The sequence below is a fragment of the Pangasianodon hypophthalmus genome, chromosome 2 (genome assembly GCF_027358585.1).
Source record: "Pangasianodon hypophthalmus isolate fPanHyp1 chromosome 2, fPanHyp1.pri, whole genome shotgun sequence".
NCBI classification, from domain to species: domain Eukaryota; kingdom Metazoa; phylum Chordata; class Actinopteri; order Siluriformes; family Pangasiidae; genus Pangasianodon; species Pangasianodon hypophthalmus.
Window position 1 is genome coordinate 20,143,709 of NC_069711.1, and position 18,315 is coordinate 20,162,023.

At 39.1% G+C, this 18,315-nt stretch overlaps 2 protein-coding genes across 4 annotated transcripts in view; one reads left to right on the forward strand and one right to left on the reverse strand.

Annotated features, from left to right (window-relative positions):
- The window catches only part of nme7 (NME/NM23 family member 7), a 38,350-nt gene extending 23,478 nt beyond the window's left edge, over positions 1 to 14,872 (reverse strand). The window contains exons 1-7 of one of the 3 annotated variants that reach the window (XM_026923896.3): positions 14,612 to 14,872; positions 9,710 to 9,811; positions 7,627 to 7,793; positions 6,454 to 6,564; positions 3,531 to 3,581; positions 2,764 to 2,971; positions 852 to 957 (exon numbers count right to left, since the gene is read on the reverse strand). In XM_026923896.3, the coding sequence (XP_026779697.1) occupies positions 852 to 957; positions 2,764 to 2,971; positions 3,531 to 3,581; positions 6,454 to 6,564; positions 7,627 to 7,793; positions 9,710 to 9,811; positions 14,612 to 14,614 (748 nt within the window). In that variant the 5' untranslated portion in view covers positions 14,615 to 14,872. The remainder of the gene's footprint in view (positions 1 to 851; positions 958 to 2,763; positions 2,972 to 3,530; positions 3,582 to 6,453; positions 6,565 to 7,626; positions 7,794 to 9,709; positions 9,812 to 14,611) is intronic. The other 2 variants (XM_026923886.3, XM_034311031.2) reach the window with 2 other exon arrangements.
- A 21-nt stretch (positions 14,873 to 14,893) lies between these two features.
- On the forward strand, positions 14,894 to 18,288 carry zgc:172121 (uncharacterized protein LOC337599 homolog). Its single transcript, XM_034311045.2, has 8 exons — positions 14,894 to 15,214; positions 15,344 to 15,411; positions 15,497 to 15,669; positions 15,804 to 15,907; positions 15,996 to 16,157; positions 17,052 to 17,257; positions 17,940 to 18,013; positions 18,131 to 18,288. Exons 1-8 carry the CDS (start codon positions 15,143 to 15,145, stop codon positions 18,196 to 18,198), a joined length of 927 nt encoding a protein of 308 aa, XP_034166936.1. The 5' UTR covers positions 14,894 to 15,142; the 3' UTR covers positions 18,199 to 18,288.
- Positions 18,289 to 18,315: the final 27 nt, after the last annotated feature.

An 18,315-nucleotide genomic window follows, 5' to 3' on the forward strand; every position in this document is an offset into this window, starting at 1 on the left:
GTAGTATCATTGTATTGTCTAAAGTATATCTAAAACTTTTGTACTTTTGCAAATAAATAGGGTTAATTAGTTAGTTAGGCTCATAAGCCCCAGGTTGGGAAGCATGTGGATTTCACATGCAAGTGCACTGTCATACATGTGATAAAGGCACCTTTTAACTCTTTGTCTTCACATGCACACTTCTACAGACTCACCATGTCTAATTAGTTCTAGCATCAGCCTCAGACGCTACCCACAGCCCTTGGTGCATCTGATGTCTTTTGTACACTTTTCTGGGCTAAATGAAATAATCTCGCAGTGCCATGTCAGTCAAATTGCCTTTCTGTGAAAGTAGGCGGTTCTTTGCCATGTTTATTGAAAAAATACACCGGACTCTCCTTTTTACACTGACGTTTTCTCCAACTCAGATTTGAGTCTGCTTAAAACCATTTAGCTGCTCATGCTCCACTAGATCATTGAAATACTTTGAATATTCTCAAGGCAATTTTACTAAAATAGCAGGACCACAATTTTTTTTTTAGCCAGTCAGTAATTAAAAGGCCTTTAAGAATTAGGTGAAGACTATCAAAGCAGCAGACATGCTCTCAACAACACAAGCATTTTTAACACAGATATATTGTGTTTAAATAAAAGTGCTCATTTAAGCACAAAGATAATGGTTCACAAGCATGCAAAACAATATAAAGCTTTGTTACAGCTGAGACCATAAACACAACAGCAAAAAAATAAATAAATGTCCCACATTTAATGTACATGTGAAACATACAAAACACCTGACATGTGCTGTCTGTTAAGCCTGAGGCCTGTGTGTGCGTGTGTGTGCGTGTGTGCGTGTGTGTGTGGTGCCTTACCCTCCGAGATAGCATGTGGTTTGATGATGCAACAGGTAGAGTCTTGGTATTTGGCTGTATTGGTAGGGCCATGACCTGCAGTTGAAGGAAAGAAGAACTCCAACTCCTAGAGAGGGAGAATTAAATGCTATAACATCATTCAGCTATAACTTGAACATAACTGTTGCAAATGTAATCAAATGTAGTTTCAAATCTGCTCTTATGCAGCAAGAAATGCAAATTCCACCAACAGTGTGTGCAAATTTAAGCAGAATTGTTCAACAACCCAAGTTTAATGCAGTGTAAACCTCAAAAGCAATACCATTAATAATTATGGCAAGTATAGTAAACTGAGTAGCACAACAAAAATAAAAATAGAAAATCACACTGATACTCAAAATTGCACACCCAGAAACGTTGTTTCTAATGCACCTAATGCAGTTTGAATAGTGTCAACATGTCATTTGTAATGTGAATTCGAATATGCAGTGTTTCACGATATTGCACAAACAAACGTCTTGCTTCTCCCAGATCCTATTCCACGATCTGGCAACTTGAATGCGGCATTTTGGGGAAGGGAACTACGTGTCCGGGCTGGATCTCACTGAGCGATGTTTGAGGACATTACATAATTACTTCCATTTAAAACTAAAACAAAACTTTTTCTTGTTAATGGGCTTTTAGTAATTTTGATAGTCGGGTTGTCAGTGTTTAATAAATTTCCTTCAAGGTTTCATTTATTTCAAATAATGATTCGTTTCAAGCAGCATATTCCTTCCAGCGCTGCCTCAGTTAGAACCATGTGGGACCTTTTGTGAGGCTCAGCACTACATGGCGTATCTCCAGGACCTCAGGGCACTCAGCACCAGCTGGGGGTTCAGGATGGGAACTTGGCTATATCCATAAATAAAACTTTAATTAAATCTGACTTCAGTTAAATGAAACCTATTGAAGCTCTAAAATGAATAAAAAATCTAGCTATAATTAGGTAGGGGAGTTAAAAGGAAGGCTTGCAAATGACAAAAATCTTTGACCAGTTGTTCCTCCACTGAAACTGTGTCAAGTGTTATTTTAATTCATTATTTTTTCAAGATTTCATTTTGTGTGCACTTTTTATGCCATTTCTGAGGCTTCCAAAAAGAACATCTTTATTTGCAGCAACCACAAACACAAGTACCTCTTTCCTTAAAGGTTGGATCTTTTATCGGGTCATCATCACATCACCAGCCTAAATTAAGGCGTGTTTCATATACATTATACGCTATATGGCCAAAGGTATGTGGACACCTGACCACATCACACCCACATTTGCTTTTTAAACATCCCGTTCCATATTTAGTCCCCTCTTTGCCGTTATAATAACCTCCACTCTTTCGGGAAGGCTTTCCACTAGATGTTGGAGTGTGGCTGTGAATATTTGCCCATTCATCCAAAAGAGCATTAGTGAGGTCAGGCACTGATGTCAGGCGTGGAGGCCTGGGGCTCATTCAGTGTTCCAATTTATCCCAAAGGTGTTCAGGACTCTGAACAGACCACTCGAGTTCTTCCACTCCAACCCTGGCAAATTATGTTTTCATGAACCTTCTTTGTGCATGGGGGCACTGTCATGCTGGAACATGTTTGGGCCCCTTAGTTCCAGTAAAGGAAATTGTAATGCTACAGCATACAAAGACATTCTAGACAATTGTGTGCTTCCAATTTAGTGGCAACAGTTTGGGGAAGAACCAGATATGGGTGTGATGGTCATGAGTCCACAAACCTTTGGCCATATATTGTATGTATAGGATGGTCAGCTGCAGTGGTTGCATGCATATTATATGTAAATAAGGGTTTAGGGAGTGGGAGTGCTGCACTTTCAAATCTGCACTCGTTTCTATGCAACTTTGATGAATACGAGCCATTGTGTCTAAGAGGAGTGTTTCTTTTTAAATACCCGTGCTGCCGATGCCAATGAGTCTGACCCATGCCCTGCGTTTTTGGTGCCATCTGTTCCAAACTGGGCACGGAGGCTGGCTGGAGCGTCTTTGCGTGCCACGCCAGAGTCAGTAGGACCCAGAACTTTCCGCCATACAGACACAGCCTCGTCTCCCATCAGCTCCATGACAATTATAGGCCCAGAGCTCACAAACTGCACCAGGTTACTGTTTAAAAAAAAAAAAAAAAAAAAAAAAGTCAGTGTGTGCATATTCAATTTAAACCTCTCAGCACAGAGCATTATTTTGCTCTGGAGTTAAACATACTGCCTTGTTATTGGGCACTTTTTCTTGTTTTAAATTTGTCACACTATTCGCCATTTTTACATTTTATCATTCTCATGGTCTCGAAGGTATAACAGTCTTTCTCACTACAGACATGTATATAAACGGCATAACAATTAAAAAAAAATACTTGATTAATTGACAATTGATTAATCTGAAAGCAAGGTCACATACAATGTCACTATAAATATCTTTGCAAGGTCCTTCAAAGATTCAAGATGCCAGTTCAAAGGTCAACGAAATGATTTTACTACATCACTGCCTTGGGAAAAAAAAAAAACACCTGCAATGTCATCGAAAGACATCGGAAGGTGGTAGAAACGTCCCAGAGCCAGCATGCAAAGTCAAAAGAATGGTGACGCAAGAAAACCGGCCTTTAAAGTACCTTTGAAAAGCTCCAGCAAACTCACACGAGTGAATGATTCACTCAGGAGAGACTTACTTGAAAAAAGACTTTGACTGATGTTCCATGTAAAAGTCCGCTGCCTGCTTCCTGTAAGAAGCCATAAAAGTACACACAGTTAATAAGTGATCCAATGAGCCCGGCTTACTTCTATAACAAGACCAAGGTCTGCAATGAGAACAATTTGTTCCTAATCATTGGTCAAGCAATCTTTAAATCCCAATTATTTTCTAAATCAAACAGGTGTCACTAAACTGATTAAAATGAATGCAACAAGTTTTCCCCATTAAACTAATCATTTAAACAAGACAGTACACAAAGATGTGCACTTCAGTACCTTATTCTTATACTCTTATTCTTTTGAACCACTAAAGTGTAAATTAAAATGCTGATAAAAGGTTAACAGCCCTGATCTCCCTAAAAAACAGTCGCTCATATAATTCCACATAACCTTCTGGGAGGAAAAAAAAAAATTAACACTCAGCACTTTCCAATTTCCAACAGTCACTGTGATTTATTACTTAAAGGGTCAATGTTATAAAATGATTAACAGAATAATAATTATGAAAATAAAAGGTTTCATATTAGTATGCACACCATCACATGTTGAAGGTTATGCAACACCACTCAGCACACCTACACATCTGAGCACAGTAGTCAGTTGCATAAAATCTTACTCTCCTGTGCCTATTAAATATTTTTCTTCCAAGAGGAGGAACAAAGTGCATCTGTAGTTCAGCAAATTGACATCTGCAGTTATAATTGTGCAAGAGCAGTTATGGGCGTCTAAACGGATACATACATTTCAACAGGAAGAGACTGAACATGCAGAATTTTTTAAAAATGAGCAATGGAGGACACGTCACACTCATCAGACCAGAGCTGATGTCTCAGCACTTGACAGGGCGTGTGTTTACACCATAGTCAGGGGTAATAACAGAGAGAAAGAAAGCTACAAGAAGAGACAATAACAGTTATTTAGACAGATAGCAGACAATCTTTAGTTCATTTTCTTTTTAACTAGTTCAGTTGGAAGCAGATCTAGGTTTCAGAACCACAGCTAAATACACCTAATTGATTAGTCATGTCTTTAATGATCATGATCATTCATTCTAAAAGTAATATGATATTCACGCTTAACTGTATCGACCTCTGTCTGTCAAAACCTTTTGTATGCATTCAGATGTGTGCAGTTTGTCTGCTTCTCACAAGCTTGGTGAATGGAACCTACATGGCAAATACCATTATTTGATAATTATCACACTATAGTAAATATTACAGCCTCTCTTTACAATTGTTAATAACTATAATGAAATATAATTGAGGTGACAGTTTTTACACATACATGAACTGTTACTGTCATTCTTTCATTATAACGGGACAGTTCCACATGACTAGGAAACAATATATAGCGGCATCACAAGTGATCTGACTTGATATTTATTTTTAGACCAGAAAAGAGGAGATGGGTTTGGACAGTTTCAACTGTTTTCCCTGCAGCTGACTGGGAAGTAGTGTTTGTTCTGCAACCTTATTACGATAACAGGCACTACACTCACCCACCCCTTCCCGGAGATCCACCACGGCTCAATTTCCAAATCCTACCAGTAACAATCTGCCTGATCCAGCTAATCACCGACTTTAGAAAAGAATGACAAATTGGATCAAGTTTGGCAGATGACCACTGATATTCACTGGTCTAAACATCAATGTGGATATATAAATGGAGTAACTGACCTCTTCACTTGTCAGTGCTTTATGTGCACTGTATAAGCAAATGCAAGAACAAGTGACCAATTTCCTCTGTGCTGCCAGAGCTCTCAGCTCTCACAGTTCACAGCAGAGCTCCAGGTGCCATCAGCAGTACTTAACATTGCAATTTCAGACTGCTCTGAGCAAAGAGTTCCTAGCAATCCCACTGCTTTACTGTTACACTACAATGGAAAGCATTAAATGAGCTACAAAGAAAGATCATTACAACCTACAGTTTTATTTCATATTAAATTCTACAGTCAACTGCATAAGACTATACTGATTATATACTGTACAAGACTCTCTACATTGCTTGCTGTTACTCCCACCTTCTCCATAAGGAATACCTCTCACAATTTTAGCTTTTTTTAATTTTGATTTCAAACTAAATTTAAACATTTAAATTGAAATAAAACCCTTGCACACGGGCAGAATGAATTCCACTGCTGACCAGCGCTGTGAGAAAGAGCACTTCTGGAGCTGTGGGTTGCACGTCGCTATCCAATCAAACTCAGCTGGTTTAGAGTCAGATAAGCTCAGAGGCACATGACGCTCAAAGAGGCTGATCCTGACTCATTTCAGGCGCTACTGAGGCAAGAGTTTAACGTAGCAGAAAAACCTCCCTGCTGTAGACGTCACATCCTCCATCCATCATTAAGCTATGAAGAGCTTCTGTGTCATGCTGTGCGTTCTCAGTTTAAGAACTAACTATTTCAGCACATCCATACGCATGCATTTTAAATACTGAATGATGTTACGTACTTAAATTGTGTAATGTGATGCACAGATTTATTATTTGGCACATTTATTGCACTGATTTCTTTATTTTCATTTGGTGTAGCCAAACAGTGTAGCCAAATGAAGCTGTAAATTTATTTTGTAGCCTTTGTATGGCCATTAACTGAAGAGTGGTTTGACACGTTCTTTGCTGAACAAATAAAACGGAATAAAAATTGCAATGCCCTGAAACAGTTTTCACTTTAACTATGGAATAGATGACTAGTTGACTACATTTTTGAATTTCTAGTTGACTAGTAAAAATTAGTAGTTATGCACCACTAGCGCACTTTTCCCTGCATGAGGAAGAAAGAACAGCTGTGAATGTGGTCACTAATCCCTCAGGCACTGTGAGGTAATTAGAATAGATTTAAAAAAAAAAAAAAAAAAAAAAAAAAAAAAAGAGGTGATTAAATGGTGTTTCTTGACTCACCCAGTTAGCTTGGTCATTTTGGCTTTGGTGAGAATAAGGCCAGCATCATAAACCATCTGAATAATGCTGCCCACTTTGGTCACTGCATCTGGCTTAATCATAGCCAATGTCCTATGGAAGAGAAAAAAAAAAGAAATATTTTTAAAGACTTAGAGAGCAGTATGGCTCTCCATTTTTACATAGGTCAGAATAACACAAATTAGAAATGCTGATCTGGGCATGACTGTGTAGCTGAAAGTACTGGTTCACAATAATCTCTTAAGCCTACTAAACACAACGGTTTCTAATATTTTGACTCTTGCTGCTCAGGTGCTAGGTTACTAGGAAGCAAATAGCCAAGCCATGAGAAAAAGGGAGCAGCAAGAACTACATTACCCAGTGTGACCACCTATCACATATAAAGAGAAAACTGTGATGTATAATCTACCTTTGCTTTCCCACTGGCTTGTGTCTAATGAGCCTGCAGAGTATACCCATACCGCCCAATTTTAATCACTCATCACTTCATGCTCTCCGAGTTACTTTCACTCTCTGAAGCAGGGGAGTTGCAGCTACTGTAAACGACGTCTGTTGTCTTATTCCCATTTCTGAGTTACTAGTTTACTACTAATTGCATTTACAATTTGAGAGCAGTAACGATTTGAAAAGCTTGACAGCCCGATTCATTAAGGTCGATAGAAGCAATTTGAGTTTGATTGGATAGGGCACTTGGACAGCTTGCTCCAGAATCCGATTTCAAAGTCACATAAAGAGACTTGGGATTCATTTACATGCTATCTATTACAATACGAAAACTGTTCATTACACAGAACAGCAAGAAAGCTGATGCTTGGAGGAGTTTCTTTTTTTAAGTATTTTCTTTCAAACAAAAAAGAAAACTAACTGTGACTAAACAAAAATAACACTCAAAGGTGTTTGGAATGCATTTTAGATGAATTATACAGCTAGAGAGCCCAGAGGTGTTTATTTTCAGTCTGTGCCAAACCACAGCTTGGTGGTGTCTGTTGCTAATGATTGTTTATGCTTCTAATGCATCTTTATTTCATGCAATTGCACAATACTCACTAACTCTATTACAGAATCAGAGATGCCACTCTTCGTAAGTCTTTGGAATTTTTCTGACACAAACTTGTTCATCAGGTAGGGTTGGTGTTATAATATTTAAAGAACTACCTCTCTTTCTTGCTGCCCAGTTTGTTGGCTGTGTACTGGTCTCCGTAGTCAATGAGGTTGAGTTGCCGAGAAAAGACAATAACACGGTTCCCCACAAACAGATCCTCTGGATGGAGGTCATCATATTTGGTCCTTCTCAAAAAGGTCCGCTGGTTCTTCACATCAAACTAAATTGAGAAGAAGAACCACTCTGTGTGTGTGTGTGTAAAACAATCAATACAGACATTATACAATGTGGAATCTTAATTGGCCCAAAAGCCTGGATCAAGACACGTCAATTTCGAAAGCTACACAAGTTCAATCTTTTCCTGTTTTTCGTCTGCAAAAATAACACCTAACCTGATGTTCAATTCCAATTTTGTGGTATTGAAATCACACGCAGATCTGGTATGTGGCAATAAGAGCTCAGTCTGAAGAGTCAGATTGTCAGTCAGTTTGATTTTAATGTCAAAGTAACTCAACACTCATCATAATTCCCTGCAGACCAGAATTTTTTTTCCTCAGGTGAAGCGTGGGTCTTGGGTGCTGAATCTTGTAATATTTATGTACACTAAATGGGGTCACTGATTGTTACCATAGAAACAGACTCTTCCCTCTGGATGACTGGATGAAACTTTCATGTAACTAATTGTAGGCTGCATGTTGCATGAAAAGCAACTGATAGCTACAGAAACTGATTTAATAATCAAAATTACTTGTGCAACAAATAAGCAACTTCTGAAAGTGAAGAAGTGAAAGAAAGGTTCTCATTCTCAAGATGTGTAAGGTTCTCATTGCTGTAATAAAGAGAATAGAAAGAAATGCAACACCGGGACTCATTTATCAAGCTGGATACGAGCTAATTTACTGTCAATTATTCACAGGAGCATTTACACAAGAAATGTGGTATTCATAAAAATAATGAGAACTCCTGAGTTTTAAATTGAGTTTTTAAGTTGTAAATTTACATGTAAGGAGACTACTTGATTGATGGACTTCAAATTACATAATTGGCGATGAATTACTGCAATTTTTTCCACCACTTTCTCCCAAATTTGGTCAGCATAACACAACATGTTATCTCCTCTCTTACACATACATAAGCTCCCAGATGCTCGTGACTGGCTTGTGTCACAGGCTACGTTTACAAGCACATCAATATTCCGATATTAATCGGAATTTGGCAGTATTCTCATTAGTATTGAGTCATGTAAACCCCGCAATCCATTTGCCTGATTCAGATTAACACAATATTCTGACTCCCCAAATCCCAATTCCTACCCCTGGAACATGCCTGTTTTAATCGGAAATTTGTTGCATGTAAACAACTTATTCAGAAAATCCACTGAAAGGAAATATATGTGCATGCTCAGTCCGTAAGGAATTGTGGGTGCTAACAGATGGTTAGCTGTAGGCTAGGTGTTTCGGAATGGCAACTCAGGCACACTTATAACAACCATGTATACAGGAATATCGACAGGATTCAAACTTCAATCTCCCAACCTCATGGTGAAATCTCTTCTGCTGCACCACAGAAGTTTAAATCACTTATTTATTTCAATTGCACACTATACTTTAGTAACACTTTTGTGAATATATATTTCATGTTAATGACTTAACAGAAAGCAATCCAAAATAAATCCATAAAATAAGACAAATACGACTAGCTATTCAATCAGGACAAAGAAATGGCAGCTTATAAAAGGAGTATCTGTGGTAGCTGATGCACTGCAATGGCTGAGCTGTGTTACCAGAAGATTTAACGCCCATAGTGCATACTCATGATTTTGTCATTTTCAGTTTTCTGTGAGCTTTGCCTTTTTCGAGTTTTGTAGGGATCATTAAAATTAAATCAGCTGTGCCTTAAAAACGCTTGGTAACGTGCTTATAAGTACAAAGAAAATCAGTGTTACTGAAACTTTCAGAAATCTGGTAGGAATTTTTTGTTGAGTTTACACTACAAAAACATTTACACAGTTTTACTATAAGATTAATCAATGTTGAAAAGGTGAAAAAATAATCATGTGAAACATGCTTGTCTTGTCTGGGAGTAAAAGTTCTATCTGGGGGAAAAAGAAAAAAAAAACAGAGGGGAAGTGCGTACCATCTCCACAGAGCCATCTTTAGGGTAGTACAGGAGCTGGTAGCGGCGTAGGAGAGCAGCACTGGGGTCGTACCACTCAGTCAGAAAGGCAAAGCGCTCCTCCTGTGAAGGGAACAACAGACACAGCGTGAGCTCTGTGATCGGCTCGGGCCCAGCGGGGACATGTCGGGATGGTGTGCTAGGACAGGGAGTCTGAGCACTTGAGGTCTGACCCTCAGCATGAGCAGGCAGCTGGGCTCTGTCACAACATCGAATCCAGAGGTCACTGTTTTGAGTGTGAGCCTCTGCTCCTCTGGGGATTCCATGCTACAGTTATTACACAGTGTTGGAGCTACCTTTTCACAAACACACAGCTGTAGAGTCAGGACTTGAAGGAGCTGTGATGATGTCGCTATGTGAAACAGGCCAGAGGTCAAAATCATGGTTAAATGATGGTTATTCATAAAGGACCAAACCAACACCCAAAAACATGACAAAATGTTATAAAATGCAGGGGGGTTTAGGTATTCTAGGGAGAAAGCTCTATTTTGCCTTTAATGCTGGTGGCTGAACTTTCTGCTTTTCAGTCTAGTGTTGCCTTTTTCACCGTCACACTAAGCAGAGAATGTCCTTGAGCAGAAACATGGAGGAGACAGGGAGTGGGCAGCACTTTGCGTGCAGGCTGCCCTCTGCTGGATGGAAGGCCGCATGTCGGACATATCAAGCAGCATGTGATCCAGCCAGAGCTGGAGTAGAATACTGATGAGATACTCTTTTCAAGGTACAGCCAGAGAATAACAAGGGTCACATTTATAGTGTTAGAAGCATAAAAAGCTATAAAGCACAGCCTGTAGGAGCTCCTTTTTTTGTAAGATGATTTATTAACCAATAATAACAGCCAATATTCAGGTTAATAACTGACATGCTTTGTAATATTTCACATCATTATACAGTCTGTGCAGGAAAAGCACACAGCCTCAGATCATGTTCCTAGAAGTCTTTTCAGCAACCTTTTCAGTTTAGAAAAAACATAATGAGTCCACTAATTATATTAAATAAACTAAGATTAGCCCAACAACAGTGAGGCAGTCTACTCTGTCATCCAGACATACGTTACCTATTTCTACAGTCCTTTAATACACATTGGATTAGTTTTATCAATTAAATTGTGCAGAATGTGATTACTAATGTAGTTTATTAAGGTGTGGTTTGGATGTTTCAACAGTCACTCGGTTAGATTTGTGAAAAGTCAGTCACTCATAGCTACACATAAGGCATCCTTCTTTTCTCAGCCCAGTTTATATATAACCTAACAAGCCTAACTCAGAACAGTACCTAATAAAGGTTTAGATTAACTGAGTGATTTTAGTTTAGAGTAACCAAGTGATCTTTGGAAGCAACTTTGACATTTTCTTGCCTTCAAATACTAAAGCAGCACTTGTTTTAGACTGAGGGGAAACACTTTTAAACAACTGAACAGTTGATATTGAGTGCAATAGTGAGGGCCCTTCCCCCAACAGAGGCCTATTTTTACCCCTCACTAAGCTGTGTAAGAGATAATATTGGCATGAACAGCCTGCACTTTACAAAAGGGAATCTTGATGCCCTATCAGAAATCTCTTGAAATGTTTGGATGTAAATGTGCTATTCCTCTGTACAATCAGGTTTCTGACTGGTTATGACATGCCACATCAGGTGACTGAGAGCTGTTAAACATGAGACAGGGTTTTATTCATTTTGTCCAAAATCTTTTATCCTCCTAATTATTATTCTTAATAATAATGCACACTACGTAGCTGAGAGGTTATCAAAAATTATCGAGCCAGTGAAACAACTGCCTGTCCCGCACATTGTGAATAAACATAATAAACATATTAGAGAAGTGTACTTAATATTCAGCTATATTCGGTTATCTTCCTTCTGAAAAAAGGAAGTGCTGATTCGACTTCAACTGTGCAATGGACTAAAGCATTACTCGCTACTTCCTGACCACTAGCAGTCACACAACTGGAGTGCCAACGACTCGCTACATTCCACATTTATGTCAACAAAATACCAAACATTTTTAGGAAACATGTCAGTGAATGGAGAGAGATTAGAGACAGACAATAAACTTTTGTAGACTATTTGATATTTACACTATTTGTGATGTATACACCATACATGAAGCCTGGAATCACAGTCTCAAAAAAAATTATTTTAAAAAATAAATAAATAAATACTATAAAGTGCTTGTCAGCACTGACAAATGTGTCATCTTGTGATGATTGATTCAGAGCAAGGACAGTGTAAGAGAAATTTCAATGCAAGAGGCAAATACTATGTCAAACCACATAAAACTTAGCTCATATTTCAGCCAAACATTGCATGAATCAGCAGGAACGCTCCTGAACTACTGTTTACACAGCCACTCTGCCTGATGAAAGTATGAATGATATTTCCTCTTCATGAGCAATGTTGTTGTGAACCATACTGCGACTCTTGTCAGTAGGATGTTCTGCATTCTCATTCCACTGATGGCAGAGGTAACATGGGTCTACAAAAGACAGGTCATATTTCTTTACTCTCTGCCTGGTCCAGGTTTACCCAAGGACAACAGCCTGTCTCTCGGAGAGTAAGCATATGGTACGAGTGTTTCCTCAATAAATTTGGCACTATGACTAAGTGCGAGGAGCCTGTGTTCTTTTATTGAGACAGTTCAACGACAGCCTGGTAGAAACTTTTCTTCCACTGACATCACTAAGCCTTGGCTAATTTCCTTGTTTGGGTCCAGCCAGAGCAAACTGGAAAAAGCCAGGCTAATCTGCTGCCTCTCATACTCACTGGACATACAAGTGGGCTTTTCCTTTCTGAGCTGTTTCTGGAAACCTGTACTTTCTCAGACTCCCACGGTCACCCTGTGCTATCACAGCAAACATTTCACGCTGCTTGCACGGAGCGTGTAGACAGATCAATGCACAGTAATTCAACAGGCAAAACGAGATATGTGGAAACATGTCAAAATGAAATGGAGCAATGGAAAGAGGACAGAGTCACATGTGCTGTCTGCAAATGAATAACAATGAACAGACTTATTATCAATAACAGCCACTAACTTACCTAATAATAAACATTGCTGGATCAGTTTAATTAATTAGATTAGATATTCACAAACACCTACATATCAGTTATATTATAAACTTAGCTGATTAGACCTTATTAAAATTGCTAGCACTCTCCCATTCACTCTGAGTAATGTCGACAGGACTGATGTGAAAGTTAAGTGCACCATGTAGAGGCAGGACACTGCATAACGCTCTCGCTGTGACAGGACATGCTCGCATTTTCTTCAGCTCTTATCCTGACACACATTAATTGTGATATGTTTGTGACAATGTGACAATGGCCATTGGAAAAAGCGCTATACAAATAAAATTGAATTGGACTGAATTAATTCTTTATTTATAATAATGCATGATTGTGTGAAGGCCTGGGAAAACCTTCTAATGGAGAAATTTTGACTTTTTTTTTTTTTTTTTAACCGTATAAGGTTATGAAAACTACAGAGTCTATATGTATCTTTTAGCATGCGTCTCACTCACAAGATTGAGGCATTTAAAGAATCCATTTCATTTCCAGTGAAAGCCAACAATGCACTGGTTGACTAAAAGCAACCAAAGTAAATTGGTTCAATTTGCATTTAACATGTAATAAATTAAATATCAAACCAACAGCAGATATATAAAGTTGCAAGCACATAGTTGTATAGAGTGTCTACGAATGCTGTAGTATTTCAATCTCCCTTCACCTCACTTCGCTCAAACATGTTCCAGCATGACAGTGCCCCTGTTCACAAAGCGAGCTCCATGAAGACATGGATTGAGTGGTTGGAGTGGAAGAATTTGAATGGCAGCACAGAGACCTCACCTCAACCACACTGAACACCTCTGGGATGAACTGGAATCGTGATTGTGCAATAGGCCTCCTCTCCTCACAGCAGTGCCTGACCTCACTAATGCTCTTGTGGCTGAATGGGCACAAATCCCCACAGCCACACTCCAACATCTAGTGGAAAGCCTTCCCAGGAGAGTGGAGGTTATTGGGATGTTCAGAAAGCAGATATGGGTGTGATGGTCAGGGGTCCACATGCTTCTGGCCATATGGTGTAATATTTATGTTTAAATATGTATATTTTTACATGACACTTCCAGACCACAAAATTAACAAAGCATTGCTCATTTTAGTTAGGTCTTTTTTTTCCCCCCATTCTTTTCCTCTTTTAATTTATTCTATACTGTATCATATATTAATGATGTTACTAGCTAGTTAGTAACTGATGGTGGTTGGACGTTTAAAAGCCATAGCGTCTGTCCTCGCAGTGTAAATGCCCGTGACCGGGTAACTGGGTGAAATAGCTGTGCAATGGCGACACCTGCTGGCGGCAAACAAACACAACATGCTTACTGTTACCCAGCTAGATACATTCCTCATTCATACATAAACTGCCAACGTATTGATTATTCATGCTAATTAAACGTTCTTCCGTTCACACAGCGTCGTTCGCTTCTACTACATCTTACCTGGTTGGCTTGCAGAATTATAAATTGACCTTATAATATAACAGTAAACTAAACATTCTCCCACCGCAATTCTGACTAATCCCACCCCTGCGCTAGGATTGGCTAATTGTTCTCATAATTACGGGTAAACTCGTAGTTGTATGGCTGAAGTGTCTCCTGTGTGACCCAGTAGCCAATCCTAGAGCAGTAGGGCGGCATTTTTGCAATGCTGGTGGGAAACAAAATACAACGCTGCTAACTTGCTCACGTTAAGCACCTTAGCTAAAAAAAAACGCGCTTTGTAATAAAATAGCCCATGCTATATTACAAAACATCATCTTTAACTTCACACTGCCATATAGTGAGTCAAATGTTCCTACTTTACCATTTCCAGCTAGCTTCTCAGTCTTGGTTTGTTTTGTTGTTTGATATGCAGCTCACTTGCTTGTCTTCCTAGCGTATTTGTGAATTATCGTTTCCATAGTAACAAAAACGATGCCGGGAACGTTCTTAAATTAAAATTAACCGAGTATAATAATAATTTCTGTCAAAAATGAAGGGAATTTTCATTATAAATGTCTTCTATACCACCAGAAATATCTCACAAAAACCGAGCTCTATCGACTTTTCTTTTAAATTTTAGACGCAACCCGGAAATGATCCTTTGACCCCTAGATTTGTTATTGTGCTGCAAGAGTTTACAACAAGTTTAATGGAAACCAGGAGATCACGTTTTCTGCATTCGAATATTATTATTATTTATTTCTCTTTTATTTTTGCAGTTTTTTTTAACTAAGGAGTCACATTAAGGGTGTTGTCTCTGTCCCATGGTGAGCAGCTTGACTCTGTGGCATTGCAGAAGTTGTAATCATTTATACACAGGTGTCATTAGTAGATCCACCCTACAACAGCCGCCATGGCCTGCACACCATTTATTCTGGACGGTGGAATGTCAACAGAATTGGAGGAAAGAGGATTTCACATTCAGGTATATTCAAATACAGACATAGACTAATGCAGAGTCTAACAGGACAAGCAACTGTTTATGTGGGTTAAATAATAATAATAATAATAATAATAATAATAATAAATTGATTTATGACTCTTGTTCTTGCAGGGAGATCCTTTATGGAGTGCAAGAATTTTGTATACAAATCCAAATGCTGTTAAGGAAGCACATTACAGGTAATTCAAAAACTATTCCAGCTGAACTTGTGCGAGTTAATATCTGTCTCAAAACAATTGAATAGATAAATCTGTCTGTTTGTAGCTTTCTTCAGTGTGGATCTGATGTTATCACAACAGCCACATACCAGGCTAGTATTGAAGGATTCACCAAGCATCTTGGTCTTAAACCTGAGGAGGCCGAGGACTTAATGATGTCAGGGGTCCGATTAGCTAAAGAGGCAGCAGCAGACTTCATGGCCAGCTGTTTAACAGCAGGTGTGTCCTCGCATGATTCCTGTCATCTCTCAGTTCATGGCTGAGAGTCTGAGAGAGTAAAGAAGGTTTCATGACTGAGTGTGATATTGTCCTAATCATTAACAATGCAAGTGATGTTGGATTGTTTTTTTCAGACAGAAAAGTGCCTTTGGTGGCAGGTTCAGTGGGACCTTTTGGGGCTTTTTTACATGACGGTTCAGAGTACACAGGGCTCTATGCAAGCAGCATGAGCATAGAGGTACGGTGGAACCTAACACTCTTTGCACACTCTGTTACTGCAGAAAATAACATACTGCATGTAAAACCTCTATTATACTTGGCCTCAGGAGCTGAAGAATTGGCATCGGCCACAGATTCGCTGTTTAGTGGCTGCAGGAGTTGATCTACTTGCATTGGAGACCATACCGAGTCTTAAAGAGGCAGAGGCTTTGGTGGAGCTGCTGAGGGAGTTCCCTGATGCTAAAGCCTGGCTTTCCTTTTCCTGCAAGGTAACTACCAGTGGAGCCTTGATTAACTTGGTTAATATGGTTTGTATATAGCAATGTCTCCCAGTCCTGCTCTTCACTATCCCAGTATGTAGTCTGGGGTCCTTGATTCACCATATGGCCAAAAGTATGTGGACACATGACCTTCACACCCATTTATGGGCCTTGCCCAAACCCTTGCTACAAAGTTGTAAGCAAACAATTTTCTAGAATGTCTTTGTATGCTGTAGCATTAGATTTCTCTTTAAGGGGCCCCAAAAATATTACACCATAAAGCATACACAGAGCCAGCTCCATGAAGGCATGGTTTCCCAAGTTTGGAATGAAAGAACTCGAGTGGCAGAACAGAGTCCTGACCTCAACCCCACTGAACACCTTTGGAATGAACTGGAACACTGACTGCACCCCAGACCTCCTCACCCCACATCAGTGCCTGACCTCACTAATGCTCTTGTGGCTGAATGAGCACAAATCCCCACAGCAGCGCACCAAAATATAGCGTAAAGTCTTCCCAGAAGAATGGAGGTTATAGCAGCAAAAGTGGGACAGACTCTGGAATTGGATGTTCAACAAACACATAGGCTTGTGATGGTTAGGTGTCCACATACTTTTGGCCATATAGTGTAGTTGAAGTAATCCTAATAAAATTAATAATTTACAGTAAGTGTAGAACTATGGTGCATTGATCCCACTTTTTTTAAAGTTTCTGATACAACACCAATAGCAGTTAATAACTAATAGCAGTTAATCAGCTAATAACACTGATCCAATGCTGATCCAGCATTTTGAGTCTGTAGCAAGGTTTTAGTGAAAAACTTCTGACTTTTCAGAGACAGGTCTAAATATTCTAGCCTCAAGTACTGAAAGTGTATAAAGACAGTAGCATATCTTTTTCAGGACACCCAGAGTATTTCAGATGGCAACAGGTTTGCCAAGGCTGTTCAGGTGGCCAGTAACTCCCCTCAGCTGGTTGCTGTTGGGGTGAACTGTTCCCCACCTGCTCTAGTGAAACCTCTTCTCGAATCCGCCAAGTCACATAAGTCAGCTGACATGAGCTGGGTGATCTATCCAAACAGTGGGGAAGACTGGGATCCAAGCACAGGGTGAGTGTATAAACGGTGTTAAACTTCTAGATGTCTTAGCCATGATCAAACCTTAATGCCTCTGTATGAGTACTGTACCAAGAAACCAATAAAAAAAAGTGTGCTGTTATAGGAAAATAATCCAGAACAAGGTGGTGTGATACGGCCCGAGAAAGATTATTTTCCTAAAACATCATGTCTCAAAGTGTGATGTCCGTGAAACAAGTTAGTTCCTGTTATCGCTGATGTTGTAGCAGCAACATCAGTCATTTCCTTACCAGCTTCTCTCTTGAAGTTAATAAGATAAAAATGCAGCTTTTCATGTTACTGAAGAACTGGAAAGTGCAAAATTCCTCTATCTGGAAGACTTTCCTTTGGCAGAAAACTTACTGACCATTACAAAGCAATGACTGTTGACTCGTTCTCTAAATGTTAAATAAATGTCTCCTTACAGAAAGCTTCACCATATCAATGATTACACATAGTTTAAAATCAATTTATTATTAGACTCAGATTATGTTGAGCATCTGCCACACAAATCCATGAGCTGTTACCATAGAAACAATAACATATTAGAACGACCTGATTTCTGGCCAGTCTTATTTGAGCATTGAACAGCCCTGTGGTATTAATGTATAATTAATGTATATGTATAATTATGTAATAATGTAACATATAATTAATGTATAATCCACATTTGCAGATGGAAACCAGAAAAAAAGATTCCATTTACAGAGCTAAGTGTCGAGTGGAAAGAACAAGGGGCTTTATGGATTGGTGAGCCGAACATATTTTTTATTTTTTAAATCTTATATAAAAATAGGGAAACAAAAGTCCTGATTCATTCTCCTGTCTAGATTTGTTGAGTAAAACTCCTTTTTGCTCTTTTGACAGGAGGCTGTTGCCGTATCAGTCCTGCTGACATTGCACAATTAAAAAGTCGATTAACCAATACGCAATAATCACAGTCACCCCCCCCACACACACACACACACCCACACCCCCACCCAACACACCCCCACACACACACCCACACACACACACACACAAAACATCACACTGATCAGTAGACCACTGTG